The sequence below is a fragment of the Coffea arabica genome, chromosome 6c, assembly GCF_036785885.1.
Source record: "Coffea arabica cultivar ET-39 chromosome 6c, Coffea Arabica ET-39 HiFi, whole genome shotgun sequence".
Taxonomy (NCBI): domain Eukaryota; kingdom Viridiplantae; phylum Streptophyta; class Magnoliopsida; order Gentianales; family Rubiaceae; genus Coffea; species Coffea arabica.
Window position 1 is genome coordinate 3,714,248 of NC_092320.1, and position 16,133 is coordinate 3,730,380.

Below are 16,133 nucleotides of genomic sequence, written 5' to 3' on the forward strand. Positions count from 1 at the left end.
TTCGTGTCACCCTGGACTATATATTGCTCGTGATTGTAATTTATATCATACACACTATATTAAAAAAAGTAAATGCACTAGAGATTTTCTTTATTTGTTTGCTTTGTGGGTTGATCGTTGCTCCCTTGAAACCCCTTTTTTTTGGCCCCTTGAGAAGAAGTGTGTCATTTTGCTTTACGGTGTTCTCTGAAGATATTACGCTCTCAAGTTTTGGAGTTCATAAATTTCAATGGATTTGGACATATAAATCTAGTAATCTTTTGAGATTACTCCAATTTGATCCCAAAACACCCTGTTTCTCGTATTATGTCTAAAAAATAAAAGAAAAGAAAAACTCTTATAATTTTCATATATTGATTCATAGCTCTTACCAGGTATCTCTTTTTGAAAAATATTTTTTTTAATGTCAGTTAAAATCTATCCAAGAATAGCTTTTGTTAATTCTGGTCAATTAGTTTTTTTTTTCTTTCAAATTTTACATCAATCGATAATGGCCCCTTATAATTCTAATCCCCCTAGCCAAGACTGCCTATAACACAACCTAATTTTCGGTTTTCAATTGTTCACATATGAAATTTGAGTCGTCACCTAAAAAAAAAAATCTATATTTATATAAATTGCAAAAGTGGATTTTAGAAGGGTCGCCTAAAATTTTAGCCTTAAGACTCTCTCAAAGATAAACAGGGCCAAATATGAAATTTTTTTGGGGTAAAGGCCGAATTTGAACTGCACTCGTTCTGAAATTCTTATTTCGTTTGGATTCAACCAGGCACCAAAACCATCGTAGAGGGTTGAGTTCTAGTTGTGATACATGAAATGAAGAATCACAAAACGGGCTTATTTACAGGGACCCGTTCAGCGAAGACTGTGGACAGCTTGGAGCAATCAATGGATGATTGGCGTAATGGGCTTGTGACTGCCACACACAGCTTTGAGGATGGAAACAAAAATTAAGCTAAAAAAAAATAAAAAGAACTTATCCCGTTGATGTGATTCGGAACACTTGTAAAATCGAATTGGCATCTCCGCACGTTCAAAGAACTAACTAGCAAAATTTAAGCATGTACATCTAGGGATGGCAACGGGGCGGGGTTGGGGCGGGGGACCCCTCCCCCGTCCCCCGTCCCCCGCCCCGTCCCCCGCCTCCCGCTCCCCCCGCCCCGCCCCGCCCCCGCCCCGCTTCCCCCGCGGGGGCACCCGCGGGGTTAATGAAATTTTATTATATAATTTTATTATAATTAAATTTTAATAAATAATCAAGTACTAAAATATCAACACATCACCAAATTATTATTCATTGTAATTTTACAATTAAAACTCATAAAAACAATCAAACATAAATTATTTGAATACAATCTAATATGCTGAAATAAATATAACTAAAATAGTCAAGTTTTCACTTTTATTACAAATGCAATCACTAATTCATTATTGTGTTTGTGCTTTTTTTTTTGAGAAAAAAGTGTTATTCTATTAAGTGTAATTAGAAATTTAGTATAAATGTATTAGTAAATTTAGTATAACTAATTAATAAATTCTATTAGTAGACATATATAATTATTCATATAATTGATAATATCAATTATATTACATAAACTAATATACATTATATAATACATCTAACTAATAATATCATTATCATAAGTTTATAACTAATTAACTTACATATTATATATAATTATATATATATATTTTTTTTTTGCGGGTGGCGGGGCGGGGGAGTATACCCCCGCCCCCCGCCCCCCGCCCCCGCCCCATCCCCCGCCCCGAGAGCCCCCCGCGGGGCGGGCACCCGCCCCCATTGCCATCCCTATGTACATCTTGTAAGTTTCAGTTTTTATAACGTACTTGTAAAGTGATTTTTTTTTTTATCAGACGATAATAGCTAATCTATTTTACTCGATTCCTATCCCTATTTTAGTCTACATTAGGACAGAGAGATCTAATAGAATTTAGAAAAATCGATGAAAATTAAATCATCATTGGATTAGAAGGATGCATTACACACCGTATGAATTTAAAGAAGATGGAAGGCAAGGTAAAAAAATGAACTTATCCCGTTGATGTGGTTCGGAACGCCTGTAAAATCGATTTGACATCTCCGCACTTTCAAAGAACTAACTAGTAAAATCTAAGAAAGTACATCTTGTAAGTTTCAATTTTTATAACGTACTTGTACAGTAAATATTTTTTTTGTTAGTCTAACTTTACTCTTACTCTTATTTTAACCTGAGTGAGAGGATGTACTACCCACCATATGAAAAATCGATAAAAACTAAATCACAATAGAATAAAAAGACTGTACTGCACACCATATGTATGAATTTGGTGTATGAATTTAAAGCAGTCACGTTTGACGGAAGGAAAGGTAATTGAAACGGTGAAACGGGGAATAAAGAAGGATACATGCCCAAATGAAGGTGCATGTGAAGCGAATAAAAGATTCCCGGAATTGATTCGGTTGGTGTCTGGTTATTGCAGGACGACATTCCATTTCTACGTGGAACCGGTGTAGCTGTCTGCATGCATGCGTATGTGAATTCCATCTGACATGATGTGAATGATGATGATTTACTTACAAGTATATGTATGTGTATGTGTATGTATACATATATATATAGTATATATATTAGAGAGTGAACCAGCCAAAAATCTCTTTTGTTGTTAAATCATATACCAATCATCATCCAAAAGAACGAACGAACAGGGATCACGAGATTCATGACTTAAATTTTTGCTCTTGCTCCACCCCCAATGCTTCATTACTAGATAGCTACTGCTACTAACATTACGGTCTACATACGATCAAATACTACCATACCATACCATACCATTCGCCTTTTCCCATAAGTCGCTATACTTTACCGGGCGTCCACTCAAAACACTTTGCTTCTCTGCTTTTTGACTTTTAACCTTTGCCCGAGACACCAAGTTCCCACCTCTCTCTCTCTCTCTCTTCTAGTCTCTAAATAAACAGGAAGGAATAAAGAGGGATCCCGATTATCCAAACCCAAGAAAACGACTTCCACAATTTTGCTTGCCCCCTGCCACCTACCAGCAGCAGCCACCCCACCAGCCCTCCCTAACTACTAGTAGTAGTACTATAATTGAAGCGGAGAAAACAGTCAGCTGATGAGACAACCCAACGGAATTCCTCCCAAAGGGCCCAAACCTCCTAATTCTGTGTTGGCATGCCCCATTTCGCACCTAGCAGCAGCATATGAATTAATTTACAGCAAACAAATCAACATATAGATAGAGTTATTTTTCTTTCTTTTTTTTTTTTCTCGAAAGAAAAAAGAAAAATGAAGAAGAAGAAGAAGAAGAAGAAGAGACAAGTGAAATAATAATAATAATAATAACAACAACAAGGAACCACCACCACCATTAATGATTAAACGAGGTTGATTCCATCACCGTTAAAGCTGTGATCCGACGAGGAGGTAGAGATGGTGAGCAATCCATTCAAATCAGAAACGCTGTCCTGCAAGTTCAGCAGAAGGTGAGATGTGCTGAAACTCAAGGCGGCTGGCCTTGCTCTGGGGACTAATGGGACCTCAGCCTCGCCCACCAGCATTTGGACCACACCCCTCATTGCAGGTCTGGCCATTGGGTCCGGGTGAGAGCAAGCTAACCCCACCAATAGCACCCTCCTCATCTCCGCCTCCTCAAACTCTCCGCAAATCCTCGAATCAGCCGCCGTCAACAGCCTCCCTTCTTTGTGCAAGCTCCACACCCATTCCACCAAATTACTCCCCACCCCAACTTTCCCCACCCCACTCGCTTCTTTCTCGATGGGCCTCCTCCCACTGGCCACCTCCAGCACCACCGCTCCGTAGCTAAAAACATCCGTTTTCTCAGAAGCCCTCCCGGTTAACAAATACTCGGGAGCCAAGTAGCCCATCGTTCCCGCAGCCACCGTAGCATCGGGAGATTTGTCATGCTCAACTTGCCTCGCCAGCCCAAAATCTCCTAATCTAGCATTGAACCCTTCGTCTAACATTATGTTACTGCTCTTAATGTCCCTGTGAATCACCTGATTTTCGCATTCTTGATGCAAATAGGCCAAGGCAGAAGCAACGCCTAACAAAATCTTCAGCCTGTGAGCCCACGGCAAAACCATCCTCGACTCGAATAATGCCTTGTCAAGACTCCCATTGGGCATCAAGTCGTAGACCAACAAAATCTCACCCTTCTCATGGCACCAACCTTGTAGCCTGACGAGATTTCTATGCCTAAGGGTTCCGATTATCGACAATTCAGACAAAAACTCTGTCTTCCCCTGCCCACTATGGCTACATCTCTTCACCGCAACAATGTCGCCGCTATCCGGCAGTATACCCTTATACACCGTCCCGAACGCGCCGTGCCCAATAACCCGCGTAGAATCAAATCCTTTGGTCGCAAGCTTAAGCTCCTTATAGCTGAATTCCTTGGGCATCTTGATGATATCTTTAGCCAATGTCTCGGAATTTTTTACGTGCTTGAATTTTTTGGAGTAAACCCATATCAGAAGCAATGCACATAATGCCAGAAAGAAAGCACCAGCCGTGACCACCCCAACAACGGCCCCTGGGCCTTGTTTACACAATTGGTTGTGACACTTGCTGCTGCTCTTCTCGTGCAAGGCTGTACTGCTACTGGCGTTGTTAGACTGCGATGGAGCTAAGGCAGGGGACGTTGAGTTGACGTTGTTCCCAGGCGGTGGCGGTGGCGGTGGCGGTGTTGATGACATTGCTGACGGGGAGTTAGACTTGGAATTTACGTCAAATGACGAACTGAAACTCCACCATTCAATGCTATGAGTCTCAGTGCTCCCCTGAGTCGACCCACTAAACCCGACGAACATGACATCATTCACGTACTCGTTAAGATTAAGGGTGGTTGATAGCAGCGGCTCTTTCGGTTTGAGATTGGAGTAGGATACAAATACATTCAGTATCCGGGTTGACCCGGAGTAGTCGATCCACGAGTTAACCAAGTCACCGCTCTTGAGATCCACGCCGACGGCATCCAAGTCGCTTGCTTCAGCTGACACCATGGAATTCAGATCCAAACCCACGTGGTTCCCATTGATGTCCTTGAACTCAACGTCCATCAGAGTGTCGAATTCGACGGCCACGACGCTGGCTTGGGCACCCTCTGAGTCCATGATCCCCAAGTATCCTCCGGCGTCGCCCAGCGCAACGTCGTCCGGCGTGATGATAAACGCTAGACCGCCACCAATGGAGGACGGATTCAAATTAGTAACCGAGAATGAGAAGAATGTAGAGAAGCTCACTGGATTCTGAGACCCAGGCTGGAGGAACCTGACGGGTTTCGAAAACAAGACTTTCCCGGCGCCGGAGTTGGGGACAGTCAGATCGCCAGTTAGCCTCACGCTCCCGTTGAGCATGTGGGCATCCCCGATTAGCTTCAGGCTGGATATGGCTAACGTGCCGAAATCAAATTGAGCGGCGGAGACGCTGACGGGAGAGTGGAGAAACACCACACAGTTGATGAGGAGTGTCAGTACAATGGTGCCGGGAAAATCGCCGCGAAGTGACGTCATTTGCTAGATATTTTTAGGACAACATAGCCGTAGGAGTACGTTGATACTCAGGGCGGGCGGGCGGGTTTGTTTGGCAGCGAAAAGACAGGAGTTTGCAGCAGGAGAGACGAATCACGAGATTTTAGTGAAGGATAGATAGGAACAGGAGCGGGGAAACGGAAAAGGGAAAAATGGTGATTGGGAGTTTAATTAATTAATTAAGAATAAAAAGAGAGGAGGAATTAGGAATGCATGGGAATGGAAACAAACAAGGAATAGAGATGGGAGGAAGGAAAGAAGGGGTGGGCGTGAAGGTGGGAATCCAAGGACGAGCAGGGATGGAACTTGGAAGAAGACAGGTGGCTAAGAATGGACGCCACGTGTTCTTCCCTCTAACGGTAAAAAGGATGATAAAGAAACCTTTTATTTCCCATCGTCTTGCTGGAAGAACTTTCCCACTGACTTGAAGACTCGGGGTCCCACATTTGTGTGTGTGTTTTTTTAGTTAGTGCTGAGATGGGAATGGAATAATAAGAATTTAGTAGCATGTTTTTACAGTTTGGCAATTTACTGTGCCTGCCAAAGCAAAGAGTACAAATACAAACCACTCTTCTTCTGGGGATATTGGCTGGTGGAATTCAGCGTTGATGTGTTTTATTGACTTCAGAGGAAAAAACTCTCTTTCACCGCCGACTCTTTCTAAAATTCTACTAATATTAAAAAAATTCTACTAATATTAAAAGATCACTGCTTCAGCTACAAATACAACCGAATTCCACGTCTATATATTGAGGAAGAAAAAATGTCATTAAATAAAGAAAGAGATAATCCACTTATTTTCACGTCTGTGTCTATACAGCTGTCAGTGTGACGTGGTATGACTCAAGATACGAGTGGCATATGTGTCATGGTCTACTCTGTCATTTTTTTTTTTCTACCTCTCTCATTTGTCCGTCATCTAGCAGTAGTCTTACTTTTTTTGCGAATGAAGTGATTGTTCGGATCAATTCTTACAGGGCTGATTAATCCCACTTCGATTCGAGAGGAGATGCTTCATCCCCAAACATGATAATCACAGGACTCGAATTCTTACGGGCATTCGAGAAGAGATGCTTTATCCTCAAATATGATAATCACAGGACTCGAATTCTTACGGGCACTGGACATCAGCTCCTAAGTAAACTTGCTGAGATCAATCAAATTATCTACGAGGGACAAATAATTTGATGGGAGGCAAGGAAGACAATTTGGTGCTGAGACCAACAAGTAGTCGAAGTGTGCATAACTATTGCTAGACTTGTACAATGGATAAGTGTGCATTACTATTGGTCCAATTGGGTTCTCCTAAAATATATGGCAGTGTAGAAGTAAAGTAGATGGTGCTAATTATACAAACAAATATATATATATATAAAAGTGTGCATTATGGACCAGAACTTTGCACGATGGATCCCGAAACTCGAAAGTTTGCGTAAAAGCTGAAAGGTCTGGCTCAAATACAAAACTTGTGGCAGTAAATTTATTTTTTTACTCTACCGGGTACAAACTGTGGCTATTCTTTATGAAAGACGATTTACTCAACTTTAAGCTTAAATATATATACGATGACTCGATAATCCATAGCATTTGGGTAAAGGGTCCATTTCACAAAACCTTAAGAATAGATGCTTATTTCTTGGGGGAAAATGGAAACAAAGAAGAAAGGAAAACCCAAATTACAATTTGAGGTATGGTTAATTTTTTATAAGTTAAGAACTTAAATATTGACAGAAGAATTATAGGCGATTCAAATGGTGGTAAGTTTCAAAACCTTTTCACCCTTTTAGGCGCTTTGGCCGTCCAAAGGAAATTTGGTTTATCCAATTCATTCAGCATTTTTTTCTTTTGGGGTTGCTACCTCGGAAATACCAAAGCGGGAAAGAGAAGTTGAGGATTGACCGGAACACAGATTAGAAGCCTGAGTTAATCAACGAGATAGTTGCACGCGAAAGGTAGTAAATCGAACCAGCCAATCATGCGTTAACTTTATCAGCAATGTAACTCTACACATTTATAACCAAAAAATGGAAAAAAAAAAGGGGGGGGGGCCCTTGATCCCGCGATAGGAATGAAGAAAAGCAGCGGACAGAGATGCGAAAGAGGTAAAAGAGTAAAAATAAAAAATAAAAATCACATGTTGAAAGTGCATATAAGACAATGAAAATGTGGCGTGTGTGTGCCAAGAGGATACCTTGGCCAGTCGGCCGTTACAGACAACTCACTTCAATATAGCTTGTTTACCTGAGGTCAACAGAAGTCTGGTCCACCATTATATTCTGATCGATAATTGACATGATGATTAATGTGACAATCAATCACTCTATTGTTCAATCTTATTATTGACACATGCGTCATGTCTTATCGTACGAGATCAAACTATCAATAGATTTCATCATTTCTTTCCCTAACTCCTCTAATATTAGTCCCTTTATCTCCTTGAGAGATATGCTTTCTAACCAATTCGTCACAACTTCTAATAGCTATTGATTTAAGCATCGGAGTGATCTCGAGGGACATAGACCCGAACACTTTCTATTTTGTAGGTGAACTCGTCTTGTGTTCGATTTCAGCTCGGTTGCGCAAACCTCACATGCACAGTGTGCATTGTGAATGGGCATAAAACTTAAAAGGTTATATTGCTCCAAGTTTTTCATCTTCAACCAGTTATAACAATTGTGTGATATTTATGATTTTTTTTCCCTTTGGGTTCTTTCTTTTCTATTTTGTGTCATTTGGAGGCAAGGGGTACATCACTCAACCATGGGATAATTATCAACAGGGTAAGGGTGTCACAAGAGTTGAACTATCGATCTCATTATCAATGACTTTTGGGCCATACATCCAAGTCTCTTCTAGTATCATGCACCTATGTTGTTAAACTTGGACATGATAGTAATTTGGCTAAACTATTGGATTGGGACTTAATTGATCGGATTATTTTCAAAAAGTCGCTGATGTAAGTATCACGTCATAATTATTTTACATTTTATAAGTTCTAGGATATTGAAATTATGTTCTTAGTTATATTTGGCCAACCATGTAAAACGTTACAAAAATATTAGGCTTGCAATAAAAAATACACAAAAAATTATATATAAAAAAGTGAACTCATGTTTAAAATATGTCCATTCTCCAAAATTATTTGGAAACTAAATTAAAACAAATCATACACAATTCGAGATGTTTTTGTTGGGAATATGGCTTTATAATGTAAGTTAAAATCACTGATGATAAAATTGATAAGATGATACAGATGAAAACTTCTCGATTTAGAGATCACTTAGGTAAGCGAATGATTTTGATGTTTACTTTAAGTGGGCGGAATTTTTCACTTCCTATTAATAAATGAAAATTTAAAATTTATGTAATTCAAATTATGTTTTAGGAAAACAAGAAAGAAAAGTTTGAGAATTGGATCGGGCAATTGAACCGGGTCACTAATTTGGCTGATTTTTGACAGTTTTAACTGATTTTTTTATCAAAATGATTTCACACTACTAATTAATTCAGTAAGAAAACTGGTTCACGGTCGGACTTACGGATCTTGTACAAGTCTAACAACATTGGCATGCACGTGAAAGATGAATACATTTCGACTCCCTTGTTCAAAATTGACACAAATTAAGGCTGGAATGCGAAAACTAAAATGTGAAAATCGTCAACGTATGGCGTCCAGAACAAGAATATTCTTATTTGGAGCAATTGACCAAAATATACTAGTTGTTGTTGAGAGTTTGGAGAAAAAGAGAAAGGGGGGGGGGGGGGTTGTTGCAAACCTGTTGCTTGCAATTGATAGTTTCGTGAACTTGAAGAGTGGGACTTAGATGGCAATTTTGCACCAGCAAGTTGAAGCTGAACTGGAATATGATGAATTGTTGGTTACGAAAGCTACACTTTTGCACAGCAGCTAATGATAATTCCCCTATATATGACATTATGCATTAGCTGTTGTACATTGGCTCTCAAGTCCACCAATTTTGGTGGACGTACTAACTGGCCTGATATATATATATATATACACACACACACACATACACGTACGGTCATCTCAATTACTACGACTCCAAAAGTCATTCATTCCTGGTGATCCATCCCGATATGGTAGTTGTTACGGGTGGAACAGAGCCGAAGGGCAAAGAATGTCTGCGATACCCCATTGAAGAACCGGATTAGCCAAGCCAATCGTTAAAGATCTTTTCAAGCCCTTTTCTGGCATCGTCAATCCAACAAATTTACCATATCTCATCGGACATGGTTTTAATGATCAATTTTTAAAGGATTTACTTATAACTGGTCAGTAGTGAATGAACTTTGAGAAATAGTGCACATTGTAAGGTTACATAAATTTTTTTCTCCACATCAAATTTAGACAAACATTTCACGTTGATTGAATTCACCAAATTTCCTTGTTTTTCTATTACTGGTATGTATTGGCCAAAACTTGACTTGATCCGATTTTCAAAAATCTAATGATCCCAAATTGTGTCACACTGTTCAGTAAGTAAGATGATGCGGCATAATTTGGACCATTACATCTTTGGAAACCTGATTTATCCAAGTGTGAGCTGTATCTGCTAAACAATGTGAACAACGATTGCTGAGAATGTTTTTTTCAACAAAATTGATTGCGAGAATTTGTCCGATGAAGGGATAGAGAATAAGGAGTGGAACTACTCTCGTTCTTGTATCCGTTGCTTTGTTTTGTTACGTTTTTCATTATGGGGTACTCACACTTACCTCACTTTTTCTTTATATTGTTGAAAGTAAACCATCGTAGATAAAATTCTTGCGCTCTTCTTCTTCCATCTTTTCTGATGGTTAACGCGAATTGAAAATTCCTTCGCAAATTGACATGACCCAAACAAGAAAGAGTAAAAACCCCCAATGGCTCAATGGCCACCAGGGAGGGACTTAAGTCCATCCTTGGACTGTAGATGAGTGTTCAAACCTCACCTGTAGCGAAAAAAATCTAAGGATTGTGCCATAGTACTTCCTTGATCTAGTTGAGTCTGTATACCCACTAGTCTCCTATCACACCCTCGTTAGGCTCCCCCTCCTCCTATATTAGGATAAAGTCTATATTAGGATAAAGTAGGTTATACAAATATACCGTTGCTGACACAAAAAAAAAAAAAAACAAGAAAGAGTAAATATTCCTACCTCTTAATCTCTGCAAAAGGGGAATACAGAGTCAACTTCTAATAATATCCAGGCAGGAAGTAATTGGCTCCCATTAATCCTCACAAAAGAGTTTGTTTCTACTTGGTCGTATCCCTAAACATGATTAATTCTTGTTAGCAAAGCGACAATCCTTTCTTATCTCTCCCTCATCATTGAGAAGGGGATTATTCTCGGACAAAATCAGCAGAGCCCTTGAAAACTGGTCGTGGAAGTAGTCATTGTCAGCAGCCATCTTCTGGACAAAAGGAGACGTCAAAGGATCCGAAGCCAATTCTTGATCGACTATCAGGAGCCCTTTGCCGTCCAAGATGCTCTTGTGATATAAGTTATCGAGCACCATGGGCGTTGCAAGATCATCTCTGGAATACTCCACCGCCTTGGGGTCTGGTTTTGGGGAGGGGCATCGACGTTTGAGGTATTCAACATGAGCAGGGTTAAGGGTCGGGTCAGCGTTTGGATAGAGTCTGTCCACAAAATTGATGCAATGAATTCGCCCCACTGAGTGACCGCCTGTAAAGAAACCAACCCATGTTATATAATTGTACGTTAAAGAACTAAACGTCCTCGGTGCAAATAACGTTAAGAAATTACTCCCACAAAAACTGCTGTCTATCATTGATAAGGTGCATTAATCTTTGATAATCATGTGTGAATTTGGTTAAAGAAGAGAAGTTGTACCAACCGAAACGTATGGGTTGTCATGCCATGCATAATTGCTGTCATAAGTTAAATGACGACTTCAACAGTGATTTGTCACAATTTGAAATTTTTTGACTTGCGAAGAAAAGCTTATCACTCTTTCATTTTACCATAAAATTGAGAGGAAGCCTTCTTTTTCTTTTTCGAGATTTTTTTTTTTTTGGGTTTAGGTAGATATACTTCTTTTTTTTTTTAGAAAAAAAAGTTTGGATAATTTTGATTCTGATCACACTGTAGGGGTCAATGCGTGTTCAAGGGGATTCTTACCCATCGCCCACTAATATAATTTTCACATTGATAGCAACAAGATTCGAGCGCGCCAGATTTTTTGTCAGAAAATGATCCGCCCTTACTAAGTAAGTCAATTTGTATTGTGGTTCAGGTAAGTATAGCGGCATACAAACGTTAATTACCTAGTAAAGCAACAGTTCCTTCTGCATCGATCCCAACCGACTGAAAGCGCGAAAGAACTGAAGACATGCTATCGTTATGGTTAGGAATAAGGCTGTCAACGTCCGCAGCATGACTGACTTTGCTGTCTTTCCTCCCGGTTTTCATCTCAATTTCTGGCCCTCCCAACTGTAGCATCAAATTTCAACAATATGGTCACTGGTCAGGCAACCAAGAGAATTCGACGCCAATTTGCGCCTATAGAAATCTAAGGGGAAGGCAAAGGGTTTTTACTTATACAACATTAGAATTTGTCTCACCAAAACGACGCCATCCCTTGCAGAGAGAGCGACGATATCAGCACAAGAAACTGTACCGGGGCATTCACTTTCCAGGGCCTGCTTAATTGTGTTTATGTACTTGAAGTTTCTCATTCCAAAGCTCCTCGCTGAGTTCTTCTCAGACTCCATGCCAGGGGCGTTGTCCAGCAGAAGCGACGCATCGCATGACTACAGATTAAATGCTAGTAATATAGTAGCCCATGATCATCGAATAACACGACACACAATATATACATATACATATATATATATATATATATATATATATATATAGTTGTTTCTTGCATGCATGCATGAACCAATAGGATAGTGATCATACATACCTTAACCATGCAATCATGGAATATATTTCTGAGCCACGAAATTGCAGTATTTCCATGCTTGTGGTACAGGTTGATGACTTGCTCTTTGATGATCTCTTCAGCCCTTGGGCAACTTTCTGAGTAGTAGTTTAATTGGAGATCACTTTTCCCTGAGGCACCACAAATAATGTAAGTGTGTTACTACTACAAGGTTTGTAATTTAATCGGCAATCAACATAATCCAAACGGAGACGCAGAATAAGGATGAAGATTTCACAATTAAGACAAAAAGATACAAAGAAACAGCAGCGATGAACTAAAAATTTTAAAGGAAAAAAAAATTTGTTGACTTTGACTGGGATCCAAACAACGACTTTACGTGCGTGGGGTCAGCGGGGATTACAATTTAAAAAGAAGATAATGTAAAGAAAGAAAGCAAAAAAAAAAAAAAGAAGTACCAGAACAAAACTGTAAGAGCAACGGTAATAACAGAAAGATGAAGAAGCAGGAGCTAGAACGAGGGATCCTGTTGGCCATCTCTCCTTCTATTGCCTTTCTTGAGAAAGGGATCCTGTCTGCAGATTTCTACGCAGTACATATATATATACACATAGTAGGCTAGCAGGGAGGGATATATTATATGCTGCGTCGGTGGATGCAGAATGGAACTGAAATCGGAGTCTTGTTCCACTCAAGAGAATTTGTTTGACCTTTCGGCTGTTTATTTCAATTTTCACCACGCGTGCACAACCTGCACCCACCGAAAGTCACCGCAGCAAATCAAGTTGCAATTTGGAGACATGAACACTACATAAATTTGGTACAGGCCAATTAATGCGGTGCTGCTGTCATGACTTGTACATTCAGCATATATATTCCCCACAAATTTCAACCAGAATTGCCATTTCGTAATTATTATTTTCTTTATATTAGTTTAGTTAATCTTCAATTGGACAGCAGTTACAAGACACGATCCCGGAGCACATAACCTTCGAGACTATGGGCAGCCCTCCACCGCCGCCAAAAGTAGGTATTATTATGATGGCAACTCGGTAACTTAACGGCCACTCTATGTGGATGACACACGCCGTCCGGTGTAGTGTGGTGCACTTGTAACAGTTCGAAGGAAAAAAAAAACTAAGAAAAAATATCACTCACTCGCGTGGCTATGGTGAAAGCGATTTTAGTGGTGTGTGGATTCCATTGCGACGACCAAAGAAAGAGTGCATTTGGATTGTTATTTTCTTTGACATGCATGAAATAAAATAAAAAGGTGATTAAAAAAAATGTTCGCGCATAAAAATGTTTCGAGACGAAATGACAATCAAAACAAGTCTAAATCTCTATGAAACTAGAAAAAGGCATGCGAATTATAGTGCCACTACAGTGTCCCAAGAAATCATGAAGCTAATGCTCAACCCACCCCCTCTAAAAACAAATTCATGAATCTAATAGCCCATTAACCTATTGAAAACATCGCGACTTTCAGGACGAAGTATAACATGAACATGAAGGCTATTTATGATCCTTACCTCTGAGATGGTGCGCGGAGGAAGGGGAAGCTTTGAAGGGGTGGTCCTGAAACTGAGAAAGCAGTCTCCAGAACGTAGACCACCGATAAATAGGTAAAAATAATAAACTCAAAGAAGAATTTGATCCATCGGGGACTCCTTGAAGATAATCCCAATCTAACACAAATTGCTATCCAATTTTATCTACACTGACGATTCAAACTTACGTATAGGCATCTACTTGCTGTGCTCAGATAACATTGCATAACAAGTAAAAGGGAAAATAAGATAAACACCCAAAATGAATAAGCATTTATAAGCCAAATAATGATCGAAAAGAAAATCTATATATCTATATAAATTTGAGAAGGGATTTTTAGCAACAAGCCTCCACGCATCTTCTCACTACCAATTCCATTTTTCTAGCATTTCACATTTAATTTAATTTATAAAATATATTCATCTCAACTTCCACATCTACTCTTCACGTTTGAAATTGTTGGTTACCTTTTAAAATCATTTCATTTCAAATTGTTGGTTAATATGCATGTTATCCTATTTGAACTTCAACCCATCATGTTTCCAATTGTCTTGCAGTATTTGTGATTCTACAACAATTAAAACTTCTATAAGACCATAAGAAAAGATAACAAATACAACATCTTTCATGCTTTCTTATTAATTTAAATAAGTAAGATTATTTACACTCCATTTTTGTTATTCACACTTCAATAATCATTTTGGTTATATAATTTTCATTAATTATACTATATGATAAAACAAATAGTGAAATTGCAAATAATAAAAAATGGAATGCAAATAATATTTTCTTAAGTAAGAAATGGTTTCCATGCCTTTCTAATTTAAAAAAATAGTGACTCCACTTATATAGGCATTTGGTTTGAAGTTTAGTAGTGAGAAGGTAAATAAAAAGAAAGCATTGCCAAACTTAGTAAAAGTAAAAAAGTAAATGACAATATTTTATCTTTTAACTTAGTAATCCTAAGTAAAAGGGTAAAATCAAATAAAAAATATTCATGAAATAATGTCGTCGATTTAAAAAATCAAGAATGGTACCATTCGTGAAATCCAAATTATGAAATCACTAAATAAAAAACAAAGTACTACTAGCCTTTTAACGTAGAAATTTTTTTTTAAATTTTCATTTTCGATAAAAAAAATAATGATAATGACAACACCAATTCTACCAAAAATTTTTAAAAAAGTAACATTATAGTTTAAAAGAAAGATATAGAACATTCAATCCTAAAATACTATTTAATTTGAATATATCTGGCCCAAATTTGACATTAGATTTGAATAAGAGTGCAAAACCCAAACACTAAGGATAACTTTTGATATCATTAATTATTTATGTATTCTTATTGCTGTCTTCATATGTAAATATGTATTTGCTATGTTAAATATATATATATATATATATATATATATATATTGATTGTAGTAATTAAGGATATTATAGATATTATCAGTTTTTCATTCCCATTATTAGATACTAATGATTGCAACCATTGTAATCAATTTTCAAATTTATATTTTCATTATGATAGGTAAAGTTAAATATATTGGGTTGCAGGGATATGAATTTAGAGGTTAGGTATAAGGGGGGGGAAGGGAGGGAAGAAAATGGTGAGAAGTTGAAAGTGACAAGAAAGGTTGAAAAAGAAATATGGGTTACAAGGATGAGCAGAGAAGGGAAAGAAGAAGAAAGGGGATTGCAAAAATATGACCGAGATGACAAAAAAATAATAATAGAGAGAGTGATACCATGATAGAAGATATGAAAGTCGTAGGAGACATCTGATGACTAGGTGTCGGATAAGGGAAGAGAGAAATGATGGTGATTTTTAATAATTTTGAGAATTCTAAAAACACATATTACGGAATTTTTTTTTAAAAAATATACGTTAAAGTTTATGAAAAATGCTAATCTAAATGCATTCAACAATTATAGGGGCACAAGATAGGAGAAATATTTTTTTTTTCTAAAAATGGAAGAAAATAAATTGGTTATAATTTATTTTTTTTTATATTATAAGTATTGATATATGAGTATAACATAATATGTTTTGTCAGATATTGATAAATTGATTTTTTTTTAAGAAAACTCTTTTCACCT

The 16,133-nt window shown here is 38.1% G+C and overlaps 2 protein-coding genes across 2 annotated transcripts; both read right to left on the reverse strand.

Moving 5' to 3' along the window:
• Positions 1-2,637: 2,637 nt before the first annotated feature.
• LOC113696768 (L-type lectin-domain containing receptor kinase VIII.1) lies at positions 2,638-5,899 on the reverse strand. The gene is made up of 2 exons (XM_072052112.1): positions 3,386-5,899; positions 2,638-3,207 (listed from the first exon to the last, which is right to left on the reverse strand). Exon 1 carries the CDS (start codon positions 5,549-5,551, stop codon positions 3,395-3,397), a length of 2,157 nt encoding a protein of 718 aa, XP_071908213.1. The 5' UTR covers positions 5,552-5,899; the 3' UTR covers positions 2,638-3,207; positions 3,386-3,394.
• Positions 5,900-10,744: 4,845 nt separating this feature from the next.
• LOC140004289 (peroxidase 21-like) lies at positions 10,745-13,095 on the reverse strand. The gene is made up of 5 exons (XM_072052113.1): positions 12,941-13,095; positions 12,504-12,652; positions 12,160-12,348; positions 11,863-12,028; positions 10,745-11,260 (listed from the first exon to the last, which is right to left on the reverse strand). The coding sequence occupies exons 1-5, from the start codon at positions 13,017-13,019 to the stop codon at positions 10,854-10,856; spliced, it is 990 nt and encodes a 329-aa protein (XP_071908214.1). The 5' UTR covers positions 13,020-13,095; the 3' UTR covers positions 10,745-10,853.
• Positions 13,096-16,133: the final 3,038 nt, after the last annotated feature.

Bases quoted from the DNA above. Each gene is read 5' to 3' on its own strand.
- LOC113696768 (XM_072052112.1), bottom strand. From the start codon at position 5,551: ATGACGTCACTTCGCGGCGATTTTCCCGGCACCATTGTACTGACACTC.
- LOC140004289 (XM_072052113.1), bottom strand. From the start codon at position 13,019: ATGGCCAACAGGATCCCTCGTTCTAGCTCCTGCTTCTTCATCTTTCTG. The intron at 12,029-12,159 runs GTGAGACAAATT...TTGATGCTACAG, and splicing joins CAAGGGATGGCGTCGTTTTG to TTGGGAGGGCCAGAAATTGA. The intron at 11,261-11,862 runs GTAATTAACGTT...GTTTCTTTACAG, and splicing joins AGGAACTGTTGCTTTACTAG to GCGGTCACTCAGTGGGGCGA.